At 33.3% G+C, this 22,835-nt stretch overlaps 1 protein-coding gene and 1 pseudogene across 2 annotated transcripts; one reads left to right on the forward strand and one right to left on the reverse strand.

Annotated features, from left to right (window-relative positions):
- Nucleotides 1-294: 294 nt before the first annotated feature.
- LOC120194213 lies at nucleotides 295-14,241 on the reverse strand (annotated as a pseudogene).
- Nucleotides 12,440-21,704, forward strand: LOC120194214 (protein LSD1-like). 2 transcript variants are annotated; one of them, XM_039196595.1, is made up of 8 exons: nucleotides 12,440-12,638; nucleotides 12,717-12,789; nucleotides 13,392-13,505; nucleotides 19,143-19,253; nucleotides 20,084-20,199; nucleotides 21,017-21,088; nucleotides 21,195-21,248; nucleotides 21,379-21,704. In XM_039196595.1, the coding sequence occupies exons 3-8, from the start codon at nucleotides 13,394-13,396 to the stop codon at nucleotides 21,418-21,420; spliced, it is 507 nt and encodes a 168-aa protein (XP_039052526.1). In that variant the 5' UTR covers nucleotides 12,440-12,638; nucleotides 12,717-12,789; nucleotides 13,392-13,393; the 3' UTR covers nucleotides 21,421-21,704. The 2 variants fall into 2 exon arrangements, with proteins under 2 accessions (XP_039052526.1, XP_039052527.1); XM_039196596.1 differs by lacking the exon at nucleotides 12,717-12,789.
- Nucleotides 21,705-22,835: the final 1,131 nt, after the last annotated feature.

Consider the following 22,835-nt stretch of genomic DNA (forward strand, 5'->3'; position numbering starts at 1 on the left):
ATGAAAATGCTACAGTTGGAGAATATTGATTTGAAATATATGCAAAGATAGTAAAACCTAATATGGAGAGAAATCCATACACTTTACCTAGGATAGATTTTAATAAATTTAAAGATCATTCCATAATAATTTCGATAAGTTTAATGATCGTTTATAACAGTTAATATATTCGATAAGTTTAATGATCGTTTATAACAGTTAATATAGTAAGTACATAGATATGTGAAAAATTATTTTTACGAAACAGAACAAAACCGTGCATGCACATGTTACACAAGTAAAGCCAACAAAAAATTGAACATTACCATGACTTAAATCATTCTACTGCATGCTTAGTAAGCATCTTACACGAGGAAGCTGTTCAAGTTTAATACAACAAAAATAAAAAGAATTTTCAGCCATTAGTAGTTTTATATAGTAAAGGAATACAATTACCAGCGCTTCAACTGTTCAGAGCCACCAATAGCTATAGCTACAGCTACTGGTTCTGATGTAAACCAGAGTTTCCATCCAACTGCCATTTTTTGGCTTCTCTCTCTTCCGAATCCCTCGGGGCCTGACTACTTCATGGTGTTGGCACCAAGCCATGCTTGATGAAGTTGCAAGACGTATTCCAAGTGCCATAGAACTTCCCCCATAGTAGGTCGGTTCTTCCCCTCGTCTGCAAGACATTTTTCTGCTATCTCTCCGAACTTCTCCACCGATTCCGGAGAATATTTTCCCTTCAGATGTGGGTCAATAATGGTGTCAAGCGACCTTTGTCTCTGCCATCTCATTGCCCACTCTGCAAGATTTATCTGATCTTTTGGCAAGCTCGGATTTATAACAGCACGAGCACAAACAACTTCGAACAGCACCACACCAAAAGAGTAAACATCGGATTTCTCGGTCAACTGCTGTCTGCGAAAATACTCAGGGTCAAGGTATCCAAAGCTCCCCTTAACTGCAGTACTAACATGAGTATGTTCCAAAGAAGGACCAGTTTTTGACAGCCCGAAATCCGACATTTTAGCCACGAAATTTTCATCCAACAAAATGTTGGTTGTTTTAACATCCCTGTGAATAATTCCCTGATCTGCTCCTGTGTGAAGGTAGTGCAGTCCCCGGGCAGCACCAATGCATGCTTCTAATCGCTGCTTCCAAGTCAACGGTGGGACATCACTTCCAAACAGATGACTTCTAAGAGTTCCATTTGCCATGTATTCATAGACCAAGATCATCTCATCTTGTTCGTCACAGAATCCAATCATGGAGACCAAGTGCCTATGTCTAAGCTTTGAGAGCATCTCAATCTCAGTATGAAATTCAGCAAGCCCTTGCTCGGATTGTGGATTTGCCCGCTTTATGGCTGCAAGAGTGCCATCTTCGACCTCCCCTTTAAATACCTTGCCAAAGCCCCCTACCCCAATCACTAAACTGTCATCAAAATTATTAGTTGCTGCCCGAATCTCAGCAAGTGTAAATTGCTTGCCAACACCAGTGGAGTCCATCAATCCATTTGGGTTTAGAAGTCTAGATGATCGCTTGGCATTAGCAGAGCTATTTAAAAAAGAACCATGAAGGAATAATGGTCGCCACCCAGGAGCGTTGTTTTTTGTGTCACCTGATTCTTTTCCTTGTTTTTTGCAGAAACGGATAATACGGATAACAGCAACTGCAAGAATGGCAACACTGGAAACACCAGCAGCAATTCCCACCCAGAGAACCCAGAGCTTTGAAGGATGATTTGAACTCCCAGTTGAATCATATCTCTGCACATGCGCAAGGTTTCCATTTCGGCTAAGCTTGAAAATCTCCAACCCATTCAAGAGTGCATCAGTGCCTGAAGCACCAGCCGCTGTGTCAGGGCCGAGTTGAATCCAGAGGGTATTGATTTGTGAAGAAACAGCATCAAAGTAATCCTGATGATAAGCTTTATTCATTCCACCTGCCTTCACAAAAAGGTCATAATTATTTGCTGCAGTCCGGTTATTTATGTAGATTCTGAAAATCCTCAGATTTGGCTTATCAAAAACCAGCTCACAGAAGTGTAGGCGTATTAAGTAATCAAAACCAGGATCCACTTCAAACCTCCATGACATATTGAATCTTTTCTCCAAGACTTGGTTGTTAGACATGCTTCTTGCTGTTTCATACACAAGAAGAGGAGCCACTGAAGAATCATTTGCAGAAGCATAGGTCACATTCGAACTGTTATGCATTTCAGAACCTGCATTTGCTGTGATCATAAAGCCGGAGTCCACATCCCAAGCTCTCCAATAATTGGAATCCTCATTGGGATTAATCTCCGGACCCCCGACATTCAACCTATACATAGTTTCAATTCCCTTTCCACTTAGATTCAGATTTGCATCGTTTCCACCCACTTTACTGACTGAATCTGCAAAAAGTTTATCAGTCATAGGGATAATCTCGATGGCATTAATGAAACCAAATGATCCTTTTGTTGGGGTGAACTCAATCACAAGTGTATTTGAATTGATAGGTAAAACATACTCTTTAACCAAAGAGAAGGAGCTGGAATTGCTTCCTGAACTTTGGAGGCACAAATTCTTGTGTGCAATCTCACCAACAACATTGATCTGTGCCAAGAGTTTCAGACCATTTGCCACAACATCGAAAGAAGATTCATTTAAATTGTGATCCTCAAAGGAGAAGGGACAGAAATGAAGCCTCAAGAAATAGTTCCCTTGAATGCCATTTAAAGTGTAGTTCAGGTTATCACCGAAAAGTCGGGCAGATTTATAGAGTGGAACAAAGCTGGAATCACCACTTAGTGTAGAAGTAGAAGAAACAACCCCAGGAGAACTAAGGGTGAGATTGTTATCAGGAGTCAAATCACCAACCCATGTTCTACCATCCACATTCAAACTGGAATCTGTACCACAATTTATCAGAAAACACTTCGACTGAGCTTCTCCACTTCTAAAACCTGCTGATAGTACAACAAGGAGGAGCAAACACAATAACTCCCCGCCTTGGACCTTCCCCATTACCACACTCCCTCAAGAAACTAAACCCCTCTTGTCCTCTCTCTATCTCTCTATCTCTCTATCTCTTAGGTTATAAAGAAAAGCATGAGCAAACCGAAGCTAATAAAAGAAACGAATCACAAAGATTTTCCTTTTTTTTTTTTTTTTTTTTTGCTCAAGCCTTAACAGAATAGGAAGCAATTCATCTACAAAATGTAAGACAAACAGTAGAGGTTTATATCTCAGAAAGCAACTTCAACAACATGCATTCCCCTGCTGGAGCAAGAAATAGCAATTTACCTCAAGGATCCAATCTGGGTATTTGAGTTTTCCCCTCGAGAACCCCTCAAAGTAGGAGAAAACCAGCCTGAAATTTTCCCTGGAAAAAGAAACTTTCTTGGCCAACTGAAAAGGACCAGATCTAAATCAAGCTGAGCTGGAAATCAAAAGAAAAGGAGTCAAAAACTAAATGAAAGAACACAGTGGGTTGCAATGGAACTATGATTGGTATAAAGATACCAGATCAGGTGAGTAGGATGACTAAGACAGAAATGTTTAAAAATAATAATAATTAAAAGTGATAAGGTTATCTGAATAAGAAACTACAACATGGAGTGTTGCTGAAACAGATTGGAAAAGTTGGCTTCATGCCTTCATCTCACCTTTGTTTGCTCAATACAGACAAGAATCTGACATAATTAAATCTGACATTTTTTTTATATTCAATTAATTATAATTCAATTATCATATCTTTTTTCTAACCAAAGTTCTTGATTTTTTACCAAAATATCACTCTTTTTTCTAATATTACAGATTTAGCATTTTTCTGGCAAGTACCATCTGCACCTTTGCAAGGCTTTGTCCAAGCGGATTGTCATCCGCGCCTTAATTGAACCTTTAACATATACGAAAGAGTGTGTCTTCTATAGGTCTACATCATTCCTAAAATCATTTAAAAAATATATTTTAAAAAAATAAAACTATAGAGACTAACATCGTAATTTAATACATATTAGTTCTATGAGTTGAAAAGCTTAATGTGATTAGTTTATATAGTCATATATGAGTGTTTAGGTTATGTTTCTTGACAATGCGGGATAAAATTTAAAACGTGTATTTCTTGACAACGTGTTTAGGTTATGTTTCCATAAATTGTCTTCGATCGTTTTTATTATATTTTTATTTCAATTATATACATATAAATGTAATAAAAATTGATAAATTATTATTTGTTTGATTTTTTAAATTACCTTATATCAACCCAAAAAAATAAAAGTGGAAAAAATAATTGATTAATTACTTAGTATTAGATCATGCTACTACTATATCATCAACATACAATGTGGTTAAATAATGTCTGAAATTTTACAATACCAACCGTTCACAATTATATTGTGAGGTCTAACTATAAATTATATTTTCTACCATCTTGAGGTTTGTATGATTGTTGATGATATAGTAGTAATATGATTTAATACTAAGTAATTAATCAATTATTTTTTTACTTTTATTTTTTGGGTTGATGTAAGGTAACTTAAAAATTAAACAAATAATAATTTATCGACTTCTTATTACATTTATATATATAATTGAAATAAAAATGTAATGAAAACGATCGAAGACAACTCATGGAAACATAACATATAAACACATTGTCAAGAAATACACATTTTAACTTTTATCCCACATTGTCAAGAAACATAATCTAAACACTCCAATATGACTATATAAGCTAATTCCATTAAGCTCTTCAACTTATATAACTAATATATATTAAATTACGATGTTAGTCTCTATAGTTTTACTTTTTTAAAGTATATTTTTTTTAAATGCTTTTAGGAATGATGTAGATCTATGGAAGGCGCGCTTCATGATTCGCGTCTCTTACGTGGCGCCAGCTCGGACAAAATCTCGTAAAGACGCGGATTACTATTTGTGTCTTGTTAAAAAGGGTGTTAGATCAATAATATTAGGAGAAAAAATGTCTAACAAGTAATTATTAATTGTACATATTATATTTCAATAAAATCGTCTGCTTTTACAATTGCATGCAATACAAGATTCTAAATGAATAATTACCAAAAAAATAATAATAGGTGAAACAAATATTAATTGCAATAAAAACAGTGTAAAGAAAATTAGAAAAACGTTTTCAACCTTAACAATTAAAAAGGAAAAAATTAATAACGATCACCAAAAATATATATTTAAAAAAATCGAATCTATTTAAAGTTTAAACAATTACGCTAACAAATTTTGAATCGAGGGGTTCCAAGAAAATTGCAGTTTCTAAAAGCGAATAAGGAGAAGAACGATACTCACGTTGAGACTCGAGATCATTAACTAGCTTGTAAATAAACTGGACGTACACGAACGGAGATATGTTTATGTTCGTTTATTTAATAAATAAACGAATATAAACGAACATGGACATAAACGAACAAATTTTTTTTTGTTCATGTTCGTTCATTAAGGAATATAATTTGTTCATGTTCGTTCATTTAAATAATAAACGAACATAAACGAACTAACATAAACAAACATAACAAATGAACATAAACGAATAAAAAAAACACAAAAAACTTATTTGAACACAACAAATGAATGTACAAAAGTAAACAAGAATAACAACTTAAAATTCATTAATATAACCTGAAATTTTAGAATTAATTTGTTTGAATACGACAAAAACATATATAAATCATAAATAAATTATATGAACATAATAAAGTCTTAAAGTTAATTTGTTCAACAAAACAATATTCTTGAAATCCAAAGAACTTCAATAATCTTCGTAACATATTCAACTTGCCTTCTGTTCGAACACAAATGAACGAACATAAATGAATATAAATGAAATAATATAAACGAACACATAATTAAATGTTTACGAACGTAAATGAACGAACGTAAATGAACATAAATGAACGAACACATAATTAAACGAATGTAAAATCTTGTTCATGTTCACTCATTTAATAAATAAACGAATATAAATAAACTTCCCGTCGCACGATTCATGAATGATTCGCTGATCGTTCAGTTCATTTACAGACCTATCACTGACGGCAATAATGGTGGTTGATACGGAGGCCAAGTGTCCTATCTTCCGCGAGGAAAACGCTGAACACCTTTCCCGTCTCGCCGCCTCACGAGACTTCGAGTCTCTCGGAACTGACGGCGCTCGGATCCCGCGGGGATGTTAGTCCCTTTGCCGGCTTTTAACTCCCACTAAGCCGTAGTTTTTCTCTCGTATTGTTTTACTAATTGTTTTAAGGTCAACATGATTTCCATAAGCTCTCTTCTTAATAACCAGAAAACATGGGATACGATGGAATCAAATTACATAGAGAATAATATTTGAATGTTTACTGAAAATATTATTCTCTTAAAAATCCTGAATTTAAAAATCTTGAATTTAAGCACCAAAATATGTATAAATATTTGAATGTTTACTGAAAATATTATTCTCTTAAAATACAATTCAAGTAATTACATTTAAATCGAATATATATTGTATTTTAAAGAGAGAATAATATTGTATTATAAAAAATATATGAAATGTTTTATTTTATTTCATTATCAATTGATCGCCGTGTTTTAATATTGTATTTTACCTTTTTCACTGCATTGTACATATTTGATAAATACATTAATTTTTTAAAGGTTTATTTAAAAAATAAATATTTAAACTTATTTATTTTATTTCAAATGTTTAAGATTTTATTAGTGATTGTTTTCAAATCATACCAGTTAAATAAATATTTAAAGTTTGAAAAACATATATCTAAAGTTTTAAATAAATTTTTATTTTGATAAAATAAAATTTTAAATATTTCAAATTAAAATATATAATTAAAATATTTATTTTTAATTAAACTTATAGAACTAAGACTAAACGTAACACGTACGGAAGGCGCGGATCATCATTATGCACGTTGAATTATTGGGTACTTCATTACTACTCAAGCTCGAAAACTCAGTCTTTTAACGATCTTCTCCCTTATAAATAACTCCTCTGAATGCAAACATCACTACACCAAAATTACTTGATTATTCTCAATTCTATCAATTCCTTGTATCAAACTAAGTATTTTTTTTTATAAGGTAAAACTATTTTTTATTATATCATATTTATTCTATATTTAATTATTTGGAAAAAAATATTGTACTTATTATTTTGTATTATTTTTGCGGTTGTAAAATTGGAAGGCGATATCATACCTCGAGACATTTTGTTGATAAGGTAACAATATGAAATTGTGTTATTTAAATTATTGTGGATTTTTTAAATTTTTTTGGATTAGTTTATATTTTAATTCATATACTATTTATTTAATTAGATGTATTTTAGCTATTGTTTTTGCATATATAAGACTCTCAATCTTTCAAACTCTCAAAATAACGCGTATTTTAGTTATTGTTTACTGTGATGGAGAAATTTGGGAAGATGAAACCACTATTGTCTTCGCATCAAATCATTATGTCAGAATATCCTTCAAGAGATATATCACTCTTGATGAGCTGATCACTAAAATTTCAAGTTAGAAATACTATAAGATTGTCCTCACATCAGTACAGATTTCCAACCGCAGTATTTCTGTTAACTTATACAGCATTTGAACTCTCCAACGATGACGATGTTGCTATGATCGTTGATTTTCATAATCAATATTCATTCGTCGATACACAGATGTATGTGATATTTGTTGAAGTGTTTGTGGTTCGTGGTATATCATTATGCTCCCACTATGGGCTAACTCAACAAGTTGACAGCCCAACTCAAGTAATGTGTAATGATTTTAACTCGTTAATGGGAAATCCACATCATAGTGACATCTTGTCAAGTTCAATGAGGAGACATTCATCAACAACTTGTTATTATATGTACCGAGGTCGCTCCACAAACAATCCGTATGACAACATCGCTTTCAATTTAAGGGGAAGGTATTCATCTGCCAATTTCTTTGACCTGAATATGGAGATGCCCTCGACGCATCAATCTGTGCAGTACCTATTTGACAGTTCAAGGGGAATGCATTTGTCTACCAATTTTTTTAACCTGAATCTGGAGATGCCATCGACGCATCAATCTGTGAAGTACTCATTTGACACAATGCCTTCAAGTTCCAGAAGGAGGCATTCAATTGCGTGCTTCTTCGAACTCAATATCGAGATACCTTCAAGTTTAAGGGGAAGACATTCAACTACCGTATTGTTTGACTTAAATTTATCATCATGAAGAAACCCTCATCTCCACTAGAAGAACCTCTTCGTGATCCAGACGCGGATAATGCTGAGACTGGACTATTCGTTCAGCCATAATCACCGCAATTTAAAATTGACTCCGATGATGATGATGTAGATGAAGTTCCCACAAATACGGTACACACCGAACCTCCAACACACATGTATGAAGTTGACTATGGTGCAATGTACAGGCCAAAATTTACGGATATACCTAATGTTGGTGACTATGGATTTAACTCATCTGTCAATAATGGTGAGTTATATAAAGGAATAGAGTTTTCATCCAAAGAAGAAACGATGATGGCAATTAAGAATTACAACATTCGTAATTCTGTTCCGCGTAAAGTCAACCGTTCCACCACCGAAATGTATGTTTGCCACTGTATCTAACGTGATAACGGATACAACTGGATGGTTCGTATATCGAAGAGGAAAACCAATATATGGGAACTAAAAGTATACAACGATCCTCACACATGATGTGCTAGAGGGATCAATCAGGATCATCCCAACTTAGACTCTGACATTATATGTCAAGTCATTATGCACATGGTCAAAGCAAACTCCCGTATAGCTATTGCAGTGCTGATTTCAACTATACAATCACAATATGTGTAACACCGTCTCGTACGTGAAAGCATGGAAAGCAAAGCAAAATGTCATTAAAAAATTTTCACGGTGAGTGAGATGCATCTTACAATGAACTACCAAGTTGGTTTAGGGTAGTGCATAGATTGAATCCTATGACAATTGTCGACTTCAAAACTTGCCATGCATACCACAATGATCTAGTGCTTCGCAATCGATGCCAATTCTACCGGTTTTTATGCAGTTACCTATAGTGCATTAATGTTGTGAAATACTGCAAGCACGTGATCCAAATTGATAGGATATTCTTGTATGAAAAATACAAGCAAGTTTTACTATTGGCAGTTGTCCAAGATGGTAATCACAACATTCTTCCAGTTGTTTTTGCCCTTGTTAAAGGAGAAGATACATATTTTTGGCTTTTTTCCTCATAAACTTACGTTTACATGGGAAAAATTGTGTAATTTCAGATCGCTGAGCTGGGATCAAAAACATCAATGGATTATTTGGGTTCATCGTGGCAACCACCCTATGTCCAACATCGGTACTGTATCCGACACATTGCTGCTAATTATCATGGAAAGTTCAAGAATAATGATGAGCGTCAATTACTTGTGCGCATGGGTATGTCAAAATGCCTAATTTTATTTCTCAATCATTTACATTGTTTTATGGAAACTTAATATTAAGTTCTACATTTGACCCTCATGTTATGAACTATTACCTGAAACATTTGAGTCCATGCTTCAAGATTTGCGAGGAAAGACCTAGTAAGGACACAATTACATCAATCTCATCAACAAAGAAATGTGGACAAATGCATATGATGGTGGATATCGATATGGACACATGACGATTAACATGGTTGAGGCTATCAATTCGACCTTAAAGGGTAACCTCATTTACCAGTAACGGTTTTGGTTAAAAAATATGTATTTTTGTTTGGGAGCGTTTTTTACTAAGCTCGGGGACAAGTTTAAACTTGGATGCAAAACGGTCATGTATATGCGTGCCTTCCGTACGTGTCAGACGTTCAGCGAAGGCGCAGATGACTATTTGCGTCTTTCCTTACGTGACGCCAGCTTGGACAAAACCCCACGAAGGCGCAGTTGACGATCCGCACTTTATTAACACCATTTCAAAAAGGGTGCTAAATCGATAATATTAGAACAGAGGGTACCCAACAAATAATTATTGAGTCTAAAGATAAATTTTTGTAGAAACTCCCCTTTTCCACCCTTTCGTACCGCAGGAGTACTACTGCTCTATTTGTAATGCATTTCCAGTACTATCCATACTAATATTAAATGAGCTAATTGTACTTTTTTTTTCGTTGATGAGAATTCTTTCTTCTTACCGTTCATTAATGGATTTAACATATAAATTTCTTAAATAAAATTATGAGTTTAAAGTATGACACTTGTGAATGTAATAAAATAGATTGTGAGGGTCACTTATACTAAAGGTTTTATTAATTCAAATATTTTACGTTATATGTATGTTCTAATAATATTGTTCATCTTAAAATTTATTTGTATTTACTATATACGAAAAAATTGTATTATCTAAGTGAATATCGTTAGTAAAATAAATAACTAATAAAAAAAATTCAAGATGATCTTTTCACCTTGGACCTCATTTACATGTGCAAGTGATCATAATTTAGTTGTGATATATTTTTAGTGATGTTTGTTAATATCAAATATGATAATTCAAAGCATAAATAGATCGATTTGATAACTAAACAAAGGGTAAATTACATGTTTAATACTTAACTTATTAATTTTGTTTCGTTTTAATATCTAAAATTTCATTTGTTTTAAAATCTAAACTTTCATTTGTTTTAAAATAATACTCAATATTTATTTTTTTATTTTTTTTATACATAACCGTTAAAAAACTTAGCAAAACTATTATAAATTATATTTTTATGGGTAAATTACATCATTCATCACTCAACTATCTTTTTACTCTTATTTTAGTCATTGATTTGTTTTTAAATTACAGGAGGCGGACTTGAACTTATAAAATTCTAGTAGGGTAAAAAAAAGTTTTTAATAAAAAATACATAAAAAATCTAAAATATATAGTAATTTTGAATTTTCAGGGGACGATTATCCCAACTCATCCTTCTTCATTCTATTTATGATTATAAATAATTTAAAAAATTATAAATAAATATTATGTTATGTATTATAATTGTATTATATTATTAGAAAAATCAAATTTAATTATAGAACAAACAAGCATGGATTCAACCACCAGAATAGCAGCACTAATGAGCTGGCATCAAAACTTCATTGCAATCCAGCAGACGAATATTGGGTAGCAGAGGGCAATTAACAAACCCTCGAATTAAATTGGAATCCGTGGGTTTTGATTTTTCTTTTTTGCCATCATTAAATATAATGGGCAACTCTATATAGACTTTTATGTCAATATATATATATATATATATATATATATATATATATATATAATGGGCATAAATGAGTTAAAGAGCGAAAGTTTTACAGTGTAACATCTTTAATATATAATTAAAAAAATATTATTGGTTTTGTTATTATTTAAATAATAAAATTAATAAATTTTTTTCTAAAATATTATTATTTCTACATAAAACATCAATATTTTTTAATATTTTCGAAAAATATCCAACAATAACAAAGTTAGTAAAACGACTAATAATAATAAAATCGATAAAAATAATAATATTTTTAATAATTTTTTATCAATTTTTTTATTTAATTAATAATAAAATCGGTAACATATTTTAGTCATATATTAAGACTATCGCATGTCTGTCGCACGTGATCATTTTTCGTCCAAGAGACTCGTGAAGGCCCAAACACCAGACCATTCTCATTTAAGGGTCGAAGACCCAAGAAAAAATCGATGACGCCGATTATGCGAGTGTGTGTGGCAATATTTTTGGTAGTATTCCATTAACTACTTAATTTACATTATACACAAAATCAAAACTCATAATTTTGAAATTTAGGGTATGTTAGATTGATAACGATATTAATTTTAATGTTGCGACTGTTGATATTTTATTTTATGTTTTTTTTTCTATATTTTAATTTTTTTTATTTTATATTCAATAAATCTACATATGTTACACTTTTTCATATGTATTTATGATAATTTTTTCTTATATTTTTTTTTGTATGTTTTTCGATTATTTACTCGTCTTTTCATTTATATAAAAGTTGATTTGATGTCGTCATTATTAATAAAGATGACCTTATTTGTTATCTTGTTGATATTCTCTACTTTTGACCCTCGAATTAGATTTGGATACATAATTTACGTTCGTAGATAATTTTTCACATCGCTCGAGTTTGATTTACGGTTTATCGGTGATATTTCAATAACTTAATTTCCTTTTGTGATTTGTTTGTCGTTTTATTTTAATGATTATAGAAATTTTTTTTAATTATGTGTTCAATTTACTATTTTTACTAATTTTTACTAATGTAATTGTAAATCTTTATTGTAATTTGTGATATTTTTTATTTTAAATAAATTCTTTTAAAAAAGGAAAAGAAAAAGAAATTCATGATAATTCTAAGAAACTTCCAGAATTTAATAAAGTAAATAATAGGAGGGTACAGGTGAAGAAATCGGCCTTATCCTAATTCCTAACGACATTTTCGTAAGAAACTTCAACCAAATCTCCCAAAAGAGAAAAAGGAACGAAGCAAATCAACGTAATTGCAAGATTCCTAATTTTTGCGGATCTCATCATATCTGTAAAGTCGCAGCATTTAAATTATCCTTTTGATATTTTTCCTGATATTCACCTTCTCGGCCTTCATCTTCAAGGTAAAAGTTGAACTTATTATCTTTCTTCTTTTTAATTTGTCTCTTAATTTTAATTTTTGTTTTTAATTTGTTTGACAGTAAGTTTTGAGCCTTAATTCGATTGCTCCTCCATAAATTGGAATTGGTTTCTTGTTGAAGGAAGAGAAATCGGGTATTTCTCTCTCTTTGGGTTTTTTTTATAAAATTCATGTTAGGATTTTATTGAAAATAAAGGGATTTTAGAAATGATGTACTGATTTTGCTGAGTCGTTAGCTACTATATGATTGAAAGGACAAAAGAGAAAGAAATGCTTTAAGGGAAAAAAGTGATTAAAGAGAGAGTCTGTACACCCGATAGTACTATTTCTGTTTTAATGATTTTTCTTTCTCAATATTTAGTTATTTCAAACTCTTTAACCCCGATTTTTTCTACAGTGATTGTGATGCATATTGCCGTGTATCTGTTTGAGATAGAACTCTCATTAAGTTGCTGTTGGATGCTATTTGTTAACTGAGTCTCGCTCCTCCTTCGAGACATTTTTATTACTATTTTTATTTGGCCAGCAATTTTGGTCTTTTGAACGTCATGAATTTTGACCACTGGATGTCTTGTTGTTTCTTAGAGATGGACAGGATTGTGTTAATGGATGAGGTTTTACTATCACATGCTTTATATTGAATCTAAAAGACGACATTACTTGTTGTAAATTGTTATTATTGGTATAATCAGGTTTATAAAATGCATGTTTACATCGTTCTTTACAATGACTGCAGATATGCAAAGCCAGATCGTTTGCAGCGGGTGTAGGAGCATTCTTCTTTATCCTAGAGGGGCTACAAATGTTTGCTGTGCATTATGTAATACAATCACCCAAGTCCCTCCCCCTGGTAAACTTCAATTCTCATTCTTATTAATTGAACATTTAAAATCAACCATCAGTTTTCTGAAGTTGTGAACAGTTGCTAGTTTCAGTATCTTCAACATGATCATGATTATTATTACTGAAACTCAAAAGAGATCTGCATTATAAAATTAGCAACATTTTCTCTTATTTTTCCCGGCTTATCTATATCTGTGTGTGGCATTGAGAACTACTTATGCAAGAACACTTGGCTTAGTGGGTTCATTTTCACCCCTTAATATTTAACCTAGTGATTTAGGCTTTGCCTCCTTGGATGGTCCTATTATAAACTACTGTATATCTCCGTTAACTAAACGAGGACTTCGTTTATCAAGGCCATGGAGCTCCAACGGACATCGTTTATAATTATGCTAGAATCTTATTTGAAAATTTGCTGAATTTTCCCCTTGACTAAACATCTGACATTGGTTTTATTACTAAATGCTGACATGCTGAAATGAGAATTGAATTGAGTGGTACAAATGATGGAGCTGGGGTTTTTGTCCTTATGGTCGAATTTAATTTGTCTATAGCTGCACATAGCAGCTATATTACAAGTTTGCTTGAATGCAATTTATCAGATGTAGTAAGTGGCAAGCATCATTATTACATTTTTTTCAGTTTGAGAATGTATTGTCTTACTTGTAAGTTTACATATATTTGTCAGTATGTCACTGATATTTATGTGTCAAACCTGAAATTACCTTGGTACTGACCTTGTTCCTCTACCAATCCTATAAACTGTCAGAGTCCTATGGTTCCTGTTTCTATTCTGTTCCTTTGTTCGTTAACTATTCTACAATCCCCTATTTGCGGAATTGCCAAGGTGTTTGATTCCTCCCATGATTTTTCAAGACTTGTATTCTCTTTCACTTAACTTAGTTGGATGCCAACATTTACAAGTTATCTTTTGGTTGATACTTTTGTTATTTCGTTTTTATACTGACTAAAATGTTAGATTGGTTATACATTTTAATCCTTTGTTCATTTTTAGTCAATTATGATTTGGCTTTTAATTATTTTCTTTTGCTTTATAGAAGCTTTTTGAAAGTACCCAAAAGCAAATAGGAAAATTTCCAGAATGTAAGAGTAAACAGAAAAGAGCTGGAATTCTGTCTATACTGAGAACAACGAAATTGGCGATCAAGAATTGGGCGGGGAAGAGAGACCAATTTCCAGCTGTAGAGATTGCTGAATTAGAAAGGAAAATTCATATGGCAGAGGATAATCTCCAGCAATTACAATATTTAAATGGAAGAGAAAAAGGAGCAGAATTGTCTTCTATGAGAGCAGAATTATGGAGGCTTTACAAAATTAAAGAACAAATATGGTTTCAAAAATCGAGATCAAAATGGGTGGAAGAAGGGGATCGTAAGACAATGTTTTTTCACACTTGTACTTCAGTCAGGAGGAAGAGGAATTTCATGAGTGCTTTGAATGTGAATGGTGAGATTATTCAAGATCCGACTATCATCAAAACTAGTGTCAGGGACCATTTTTTTGAAACTTTTAACACAAGGTCTACCTTGAAAGTTGAAGATTTGAAGCTGAATTTTTCTAGAATTTCATTGGAGCAGAGTTTGATTTTGGAAAAAGATTTTACGGAGGAAGAAATTTAGGAGACTTTAAAATCGTGTGATAACAACAAAGCTCCCGGGCCGGATGGTTTAAATATGGGCTTTTTCAAAAGATTTTGGTCTGTTCTCAAGGTTGATATTCTGAAATTTTTTCATAATTTTCATCTGGTGAAAGATTGGGAACATGGAATAAATCATACTTTCATTACTCTTATTCCCAAGGTGTCTAATATTGGTGGTTTAGATGATTATAGACCTATAAGCCTTGTGGGAGGGTTGTACAAGCTCCTTTCAAAATGTCTTTCAAGGAGACTAAGGAATTGCATTAATGATATAATCAGTCCTAAGCAGTTACGTCAAATATTAGATTGCTCTCTTATAGCTAATGAGGGGGCAGACTTTTGGAGGAAAAAAAGACTTCAAGGTTGCGTGTTCAAACTAGATATTAGGAAGGCCTATGATACAGTGGATTGGTCTATTCTATTTCAAGTTATGGAGAAAATGGGATTTGGCATCAAATGGAGGAGTTGGATTAGACAGTGTATTACAACAGCTTCGATTTTAGTTTTGATCAATGGGTCCCTTCACAGGAATTTCCCATGGCTAGGCGTCTCCGTCAGGGTTGTTCTCTGTCTCCATTGCTTTTCAACTTAGTTGGGGAACTACTAAATCTACTGCTTCAAAAGGCAGTCTCTGAGGGGTTGTTCTGTGGACTGCAAATCGGTAGGAACGAAACTGCTGTTGATTTTTCTCATTTACAATTTGCAGATGATCTGATTATTTTGTTTGGGGCTTCGAAGAAATAAATTTTAAATGTTAAGAGGGTTCTAAGAGTGTTTGAAGTCATGTCTGGTCTTCAATTGAACCTTAAGAAAAGCAGGTTATTTGGTGTTAATACGACTCAAGAGGAGGTAGAGGAGTGGGCGTCGACTATTGGTTGTGCAGTTGGGACTTTTCCTTCTGATTATCTAGGCCTTTCTCTTGGTGCAAGAAGGAATTCTTCCCAACTTTGGGATCCGGTTGTTATAAACTTTTACAAGAAACTTGCTGGTTGGAAAGCTGCCACTCTTTCATTGGCAGGGAGGTTAGTCTTGATTAAATCGGTTCTTTGTTCACTTCCAACTTATTACATGTCTCTATTTAAAATTCCATCCTCGGTCAATTCTAAACTCAATTCTATTATGTCTAAGTTCTTATGGGGAGGTGGAATGGAGAAAACAAAGTTCATTGGGTTAATTGGACCACTGTGTGCAAATCCAAGAATGAGGGAGGTTTGGGAGTGTTGAATCTTATTAATATGAACAGAGCCTTTTTGGGAAAATGGTCTTGGAGGTTTGCTAATGATAAGAATGTTGTTTGGAGGAGGTTGATATGCTCTAAATACAACCTAGATCCTTATTTATTATTGTTCAATAGCAAGGTTCCAGCTCAAGCTTCTTGGATTTAGAGTTCAGTGGTTAATAATCATTTTAAAGAAGACTTCTTTGCTTTAAAGTTTCGTAGTATGTGCAGAATTCAAGTTGGTAATGGTCAGTTAATTCGGTTTTGGCAAGACAACTGGGCGATGGATTGCCCACTCAAGGTTTCTTTCCCGAGCTTGTTTTCTATTTCTAATAAGAGTGGCAAATTAATTGAATTTGGCGAGTTTTGTCATTTGGGATGGATTTGGAATATTCAGTTGAGGAGGAGTTTGGCAGATTGGGAATTTGAACAATGGGCTAATCTGATGTCTATCATTTCTAATTTCCGCCTGCCTAAAGAGGCATACGATGGACTGATCTGGAAAGGGAACGAGGCTGGTGTTTACTCTATTAGTTCATGTGTGAAGGTTTGTTCCTCGATTTCTCAAGATAATCTTTTTTGGAATAACATTTTGTGGAAAGGATTGGTGCCACCAAGAGTTGAATTTTTTATGTGGCAAGTGGTCCTTCAAAAGCTGCATGTGAAGACAGAATTGGTTCAAAGAGGAGTTATGGGCATTGTTGATCTTTCTTGTCCCCTATGTAATTTAGTGTATGAATCTTCTACTCATTTATTTTTCTCTTGTTTTGTCGTGTGGTCACTTTGGAACAAATTCTTGCAGTATTGGAGTATTAATTCGGTTTTTCAAGACAATGCTCATCGCTTCCTCCTAGCTTGGGATGAACTGAATTTTAGTTCTGCTATTTGGAATTTTATTCCGGGTGTTGTTATTTGGACTGTTTGGAAAGTTAAGAATGGCATTGTCTTTGAAGGTGGGAAGTTAGACCAGACTAACTTATTTTTCTTAGCAAGAATTAGGCTTGCATCTTAGTTCTTAGCTAAGTTTAAAGATCTTGATATTTCAATGGACTCTCTTATCAGTGACCCCTCCCTTGGGGATTCTTGTTTCCCTCATAACAAATCGATTTTCTCTACGATCCCTTGGTCCCCCCTCCTAAAGGCTTAGTAAAATTGAATGTGGATGCAACTACCAGTTGTGATTGGAAGAGAAGTGGAATTGCGGGTATTCTAAGAGATTATACAAGATTGTCTTTAGGTTCTTTTAAGGAGGCTTCTAGTCCGGGTCCACCTATTTTGATGGAGTTAAAGGTTGTTCAGAAGGGATTATATTTTTTTGATTCATTGCGAGGAGGTATTCAGGGTCGGCTGATTTTAGAATCATATTGTAAAATGGCAGTGGAATGGGTTACGAAAGCTGATAATTGTCCTGATTTGTATGCCTTAATTGTCAGGGATATAGTGGATAGACTTAAAGAACTCGAGGGTGTTATTAGATGGGTTGCTAGGACAACAAATATAGAGGCTGATGGGTTGGCAAAGTTTGGTATTGGCTAATTTCAATGTGATTTATAGGGGTATTTTATTTTGGGTTGTTTGTAAGGATTTTATCTTATTGTATTAAATCTTATGTATCTTTATTATTAATGAAGTATAAGGCACTTTTTTCCTCATTCCTCTGATCAAGGAAATCATTTTGAGTTCCTTAATCATGAAGGGGGTTTTTAATGAGGCCTTCAATTCTTATTAAAAAAGAAAGAAAAAAAATAGCAAAGCAAAGCAAAGCAAATCCCAGAAGGCACATAATGTTTTTCTTTGCTAAAGTTCTAATAGCTGTGATTGGATTTGGGTGGATTTGGTGCCCAAGCTGCTAACTCATTAAGAATTTCAAACCCAATACAATATTGTACAAGCTAACATGCAATATATACCCCTATTTAGTATCGTTCGGTAATCTGACTTAACTTTTGGAGTGAAGCATAGATTCCACTAAATTCAATTCAACTTGATAACAAAACATAGTAAAATCTAACTTGTTACTGCTTGTCGGTGAGAAGTTACTGCTATTTGCTTTTGATGTATCAATGTTCTGTTATTGGGTAATTGTTGAAAATATTTTTGGTTGGACACAAGTCCGTTCATTGTAGAGTTTATTTCTTCCATAGCTGCTTCTTTATGTGAACTTGGTTTTGTATAAGCTAGATAACAATGGTTTTATGATCCCAAAACCATACTCCATTAGATCTGTTGGAACATGATTTCATCTTGGCAAGCTGCTGAGATCTACTATTCAACTTGGTTTGATTGTTAGCCCACCCATGTAAAGGTTTTTACCCACAACTTTTGGGCATTTTGGCAATATTAACTTCCTTTCTTCTTGTACGTAGACATCAATGTGCAACTGGATTTTGGATCCTAATATCTAAAGGGCTTTTTAAGAACAATTTGGTAAGATCAATGATGGCATTCTTTAATTACAGGGTGATAATAACAGATTTCTGATTGCAATGCTACTGTATTTTATTTTTGAACGTGTTGTCTTTTTTATTTTTTTTATTTGATTGCCTTGATTGATTTATACTATGAAACTATCTGGTAATGCTATTAACGGTTGTGGTGTTATATAGAAAATTCTGCGGATATAAGAGATTAATTTAAGGCAAAGAAAACGATAATGTAGAGTGGCCAGTAACATTCCTCTTATCTGGATATGTCAACATAATAAGTTCAATATCCAGTAAGAATTTCATGGCTTGCTAATACAAGCTTTTAAATAAACCCTGCAGGGATGGAAATGGCCCAACTCATATGTGGGGGGTGTCGAACATTGCTAATGTATACACGTGGAGCAACAAGTGTAAGATGTTCTTGCTGTAACACCGTTAACCTTGCAACAGGTATAATATACTGGTTTGTGTAAATGATTTAAATTTGTGGTTATAATGTTTGGCAGTGCAAGATTGTTGCTATTAAATGGAAAGTCTTTTTTGGACTTTGATGAAAGCTTAATGTGTGTGGGTTGATCGTTTTACCTTTTAGGCAATATAAGCTGGTTTAAGAATGTGTCTTAAATTTTTTTTTAGAGAAAGTAGGATTTCAGTTCTCTGATTAGCGCTTCCCCATCCTGTATTTTGTGTCACAATGCGTTCCACATGGATGCTTTTTCTACTGTTTTATATTATCATTTTCTTTTACGAGCAGTCTGAGCTACTTAGTAGTTAATGATCTTAAAATGTTTCGAAACTTTGTCTGGCATCTGGATTATTAGCTGTTCCATTCAAATTATAATTTTTTTAGCATGCCACTGCAGTTTTCATGTGTGGCTTTGTTTTTTTTTTCATGTGGCATCCACGTTTAGGCTGTGTTTGTGGCATTTGAGATGTTTCATTAAATAGATGATCTTAATATGCTTCTTTATAGAAAGCAGCCTGATCACTTTGGACTTTGGTTCCCTTCTTGCTCAAAGTGGAATTTTTATTTCGAAAGAATGTCAGCATACCTGAAGTTGTATATCTTCTATGAACTTTGGAATGGAGTAGGAACCATAGTGTATTTTCTTCTTTGGTTCCTCATTCAACCTTTTATCGGTGCATTTCCGGGCTGCTTGGCAGTAGTTTGTACTAAATGTTATTCATATTTCTTCCCTTCTTTCAATTTCATGGTCTCAAGCTTGTTTGCTGACCTTTTTTTGCCTTTTCTTTTCTTGGATCTCATTACCATGAAAAAGCACCATCGAATCAGATATCTCATATCAACTGTGGGCACTGCCATACAACTCTAATGTATCCGTATGGAGCTCCATCAGTCAAATGTGCTGTCTGTCAATATGTTACTAATGTCGGCGTAAGTTTATGATTGAATTGATACAGCTTTTTATTAGTGTGTCTGATTAATATTGAACATATTTCGAAGAATTTGCAGAGATTTAGGATTTACTTGCGTTTCACGAGAGGCTAGAAGAGGGCCACATTAATTTTTAAATTGCATGATAGTTTTCATTTTTCAATTCATATATTATTGCATGTTTTCTGATGCAAGGTCATGATTTTTTTAATCTCAAAATCTTTAAATTCTTCACAACATCTCTGAATATATTTGGTCTATTTCTGAACGTATATGCATTTATTAGGTTTGCATCCGGTTGTTGCGAGCTTCTTATGTTTTCTTGTTTATGGGTCTTGTGTAATTCAACTTGGTGGCAATATCTCTCAAACTTGGCCTTACTTTCCCCAGCGTAGTTATTGGTTGGTTCTGGTCAGAATCAATTAGGACCAGTTCCCTCTCTTGAAACAGATGTTGGGTGAGTTTACCTGTTGAGTCTTTTTTGGTCCGGGAATGGATTGGGATGTTTTAGTTGGTACCCATGCCAAGCAATAGTTCAAACTTATTAGTATTTCTTTGACAATGACTGCACTTTGTCAAATTTTTCATGCTGTTGATTCTTGTAAGCTATTTTTTCTGGTATGTTATCCCTTCCGAAAGTGAATTGCATTGTATTTAGTTAGAAATATGAGTACTTATTTATCTACTTATTATGTCCATGCGACAATATTTTTGAGCACCGGAGACGTTGTGTGAGACATGGTAAATGCATTAACGTCTAGAGAACCTCTATTTTTTGGTTTACCTCTGCTCATTCTATTTCTTATCTATGTTTCAGATGAGCAATGCAAGGATTCCGCTTCCAGCAAGCAGACCGAATGCCACAGGGACTAAACCATCTACTTCGGCAGTAAGTTATTGAAGTTTGTTTTTTACTTTAAATTGTAGATGGTTTCAGGTTATTGACTCTTACGGTCTTACCTGAATCTAACCTTTTGACCAATGCCTCATCTCAGAGCCAAACGGTTGTCGTTGAGAATCCCATGTCTGTTGATGAGAGTGGCAAATTGGTAAATATAGTTTAACTGCATATATCTACTTTATGTGTTCTTCAATGTCGTGAATTTTTATTATATAGAAAGTTGCAACATGGTCGTGGAAGAAAAAGGGACGCCTGACAAAAAAATCATGATATTGCAGGTGAGCAATGTGGTGGTCGGCGTAACGACGGACAAAAAATGATTCGATGATGGTTTTTATTGTTAATTTCGGATTTCATTCGGGGAGAATGCAGACCAACGTGGTTATTATTGCAGGGCAATTAGTTGTGTATATCGTGTTGAAAATGGAAATCATTAACATTTTTCCATGATGAGGTAGGGAAATGTGATGATGTACATTGTGTACGGGAGATTGAAAGTGTCATTTATGTTTATCGTCGTATACGATATGATATGATTTGCGAAAGTGAAATAACGTTCACATGTATGTAGTTTAGCTACGAGAGCCGACTGAATGTTTATCAAGTATTGCTCTGCCTTCTCTGCTTTAGCTCAACTCCTCTCTGTTTTTGGATTTATGATATTCATGTTTCTCTCCGTTTGTATACCCGTGACATTGCTTGGCTATGCTTCCCCAAATGCAAACCTCTGATTGCACGGCTAAATGATTAAATTATATTATTTTTTTAATAACCAAGCAAACCTTGATCTATTATTTTGACGTATATCGATATTGTTGCACTACAGGCACCCGAAGGCTTTAGGAATTTGAATTGGATAGACCACATAAGGTCATACGTCGAGTTTGTATGTCCGTACTCCATTATAGTAAATGTGTATACATTTCCTTGTATCAACTTAATGTTCAACGTTTTAATTTTTCACTCTATGATTTTCGTTAGATGAAATTTAAATTAAAATATGTTCTTCCTCGCCCCGAAGAGGGCCTCTTCACCATTAATACTTTCAAATGAAAATTTTGATTTTCGAATATCCATAAAAGTTTGAAGTGAACCCTTTTTTTTCCTATTTAAATTAGGTTAATTAAAACTTTTAAGTATGTTATCAGCATGAAGCATAAGCCACTATCTTCGTCGTTGTATGTACCACGCAAGGATGGTTGTATGGCTGATGTGATGATTAATTCGGTTGGCTAGCTTGGATGACAGGTGAAGGGCGGTTGAGATTAGGTCAGAGGCATGGGGTATGAGTTTATATTAGAGGAGTAAATTTTTAATTTTTTTTAAATGAATGTATAACATTTTAGTCACGAAAATATGTTTAGTAAAAAAAAGTAATATATATATATATATATATATACTTCTTTTGTTCCATAAAATATATTTATTATTGATTTTTTTATCAATTTTTTTAAACTTTGATAAGTTATTATTTGAAATTTATTATGGATAAAAATATGTAAAATTATATTTTTTAAAAATTTCAATTAAATAGTTTTTAAATATATATTTTATAAAATTTTGATTATTTAAAATAATTATATAAAAAAATTGAATTTTTAAAAAGTTGAGTGACAAATTTTTATGGGAGTATATAATAACTTAGAAAATATTATTAAGGGAATATTATCCATTTAAGATAGAAGTTTGTGTTAATGGATCCATCGGCAAGAGAGAATATGAAAAAGCAAATTCC

The sequence above is a fragment of the Hibiscus syriacus genome, unplaced genomic scaffold, assembly GCF_006381635.1.
Source record: "Hibiscus syriacus cultivar Baekdansim isolate YM2019G1 unplaced genomic scaffold, ASM638163v2 tig00116997_pilon, whole genome shotgun sequence".
Taxonomy (NCBI): Eukaryota; Viridiplantae; Streptophyta; class Magnoliopsida; order Malvales; family Malvaceae; genus Hibiscus; species Hibiscus syriacus.

Excerpts from the sequence above, each read along its gene's own strand:
- LOC120194214 (XM_039196595.1), top strand. The coding sequence starts at position 13,394 with ATGCAAAGCCAGATCGTTTGCAGCGGGTGTAGGAGCATTCTTCTTTAT. Across the intron at positions 20,200-21,016 it reads AATATGTTACTAATGTCGGC|ATGAGCAATGCAAGGATTCC; the intron begins GTAAGTTTATGA and ends TCTATGTTTCAG. Across the intron at positions 21,089-21,194 it reads CTAAACCATCTACTTCGGCA|AGCCAAACGGTTGTCGTTGA; the intron begins GTAAGTTATTGA and ends GCCTCATCTCAG.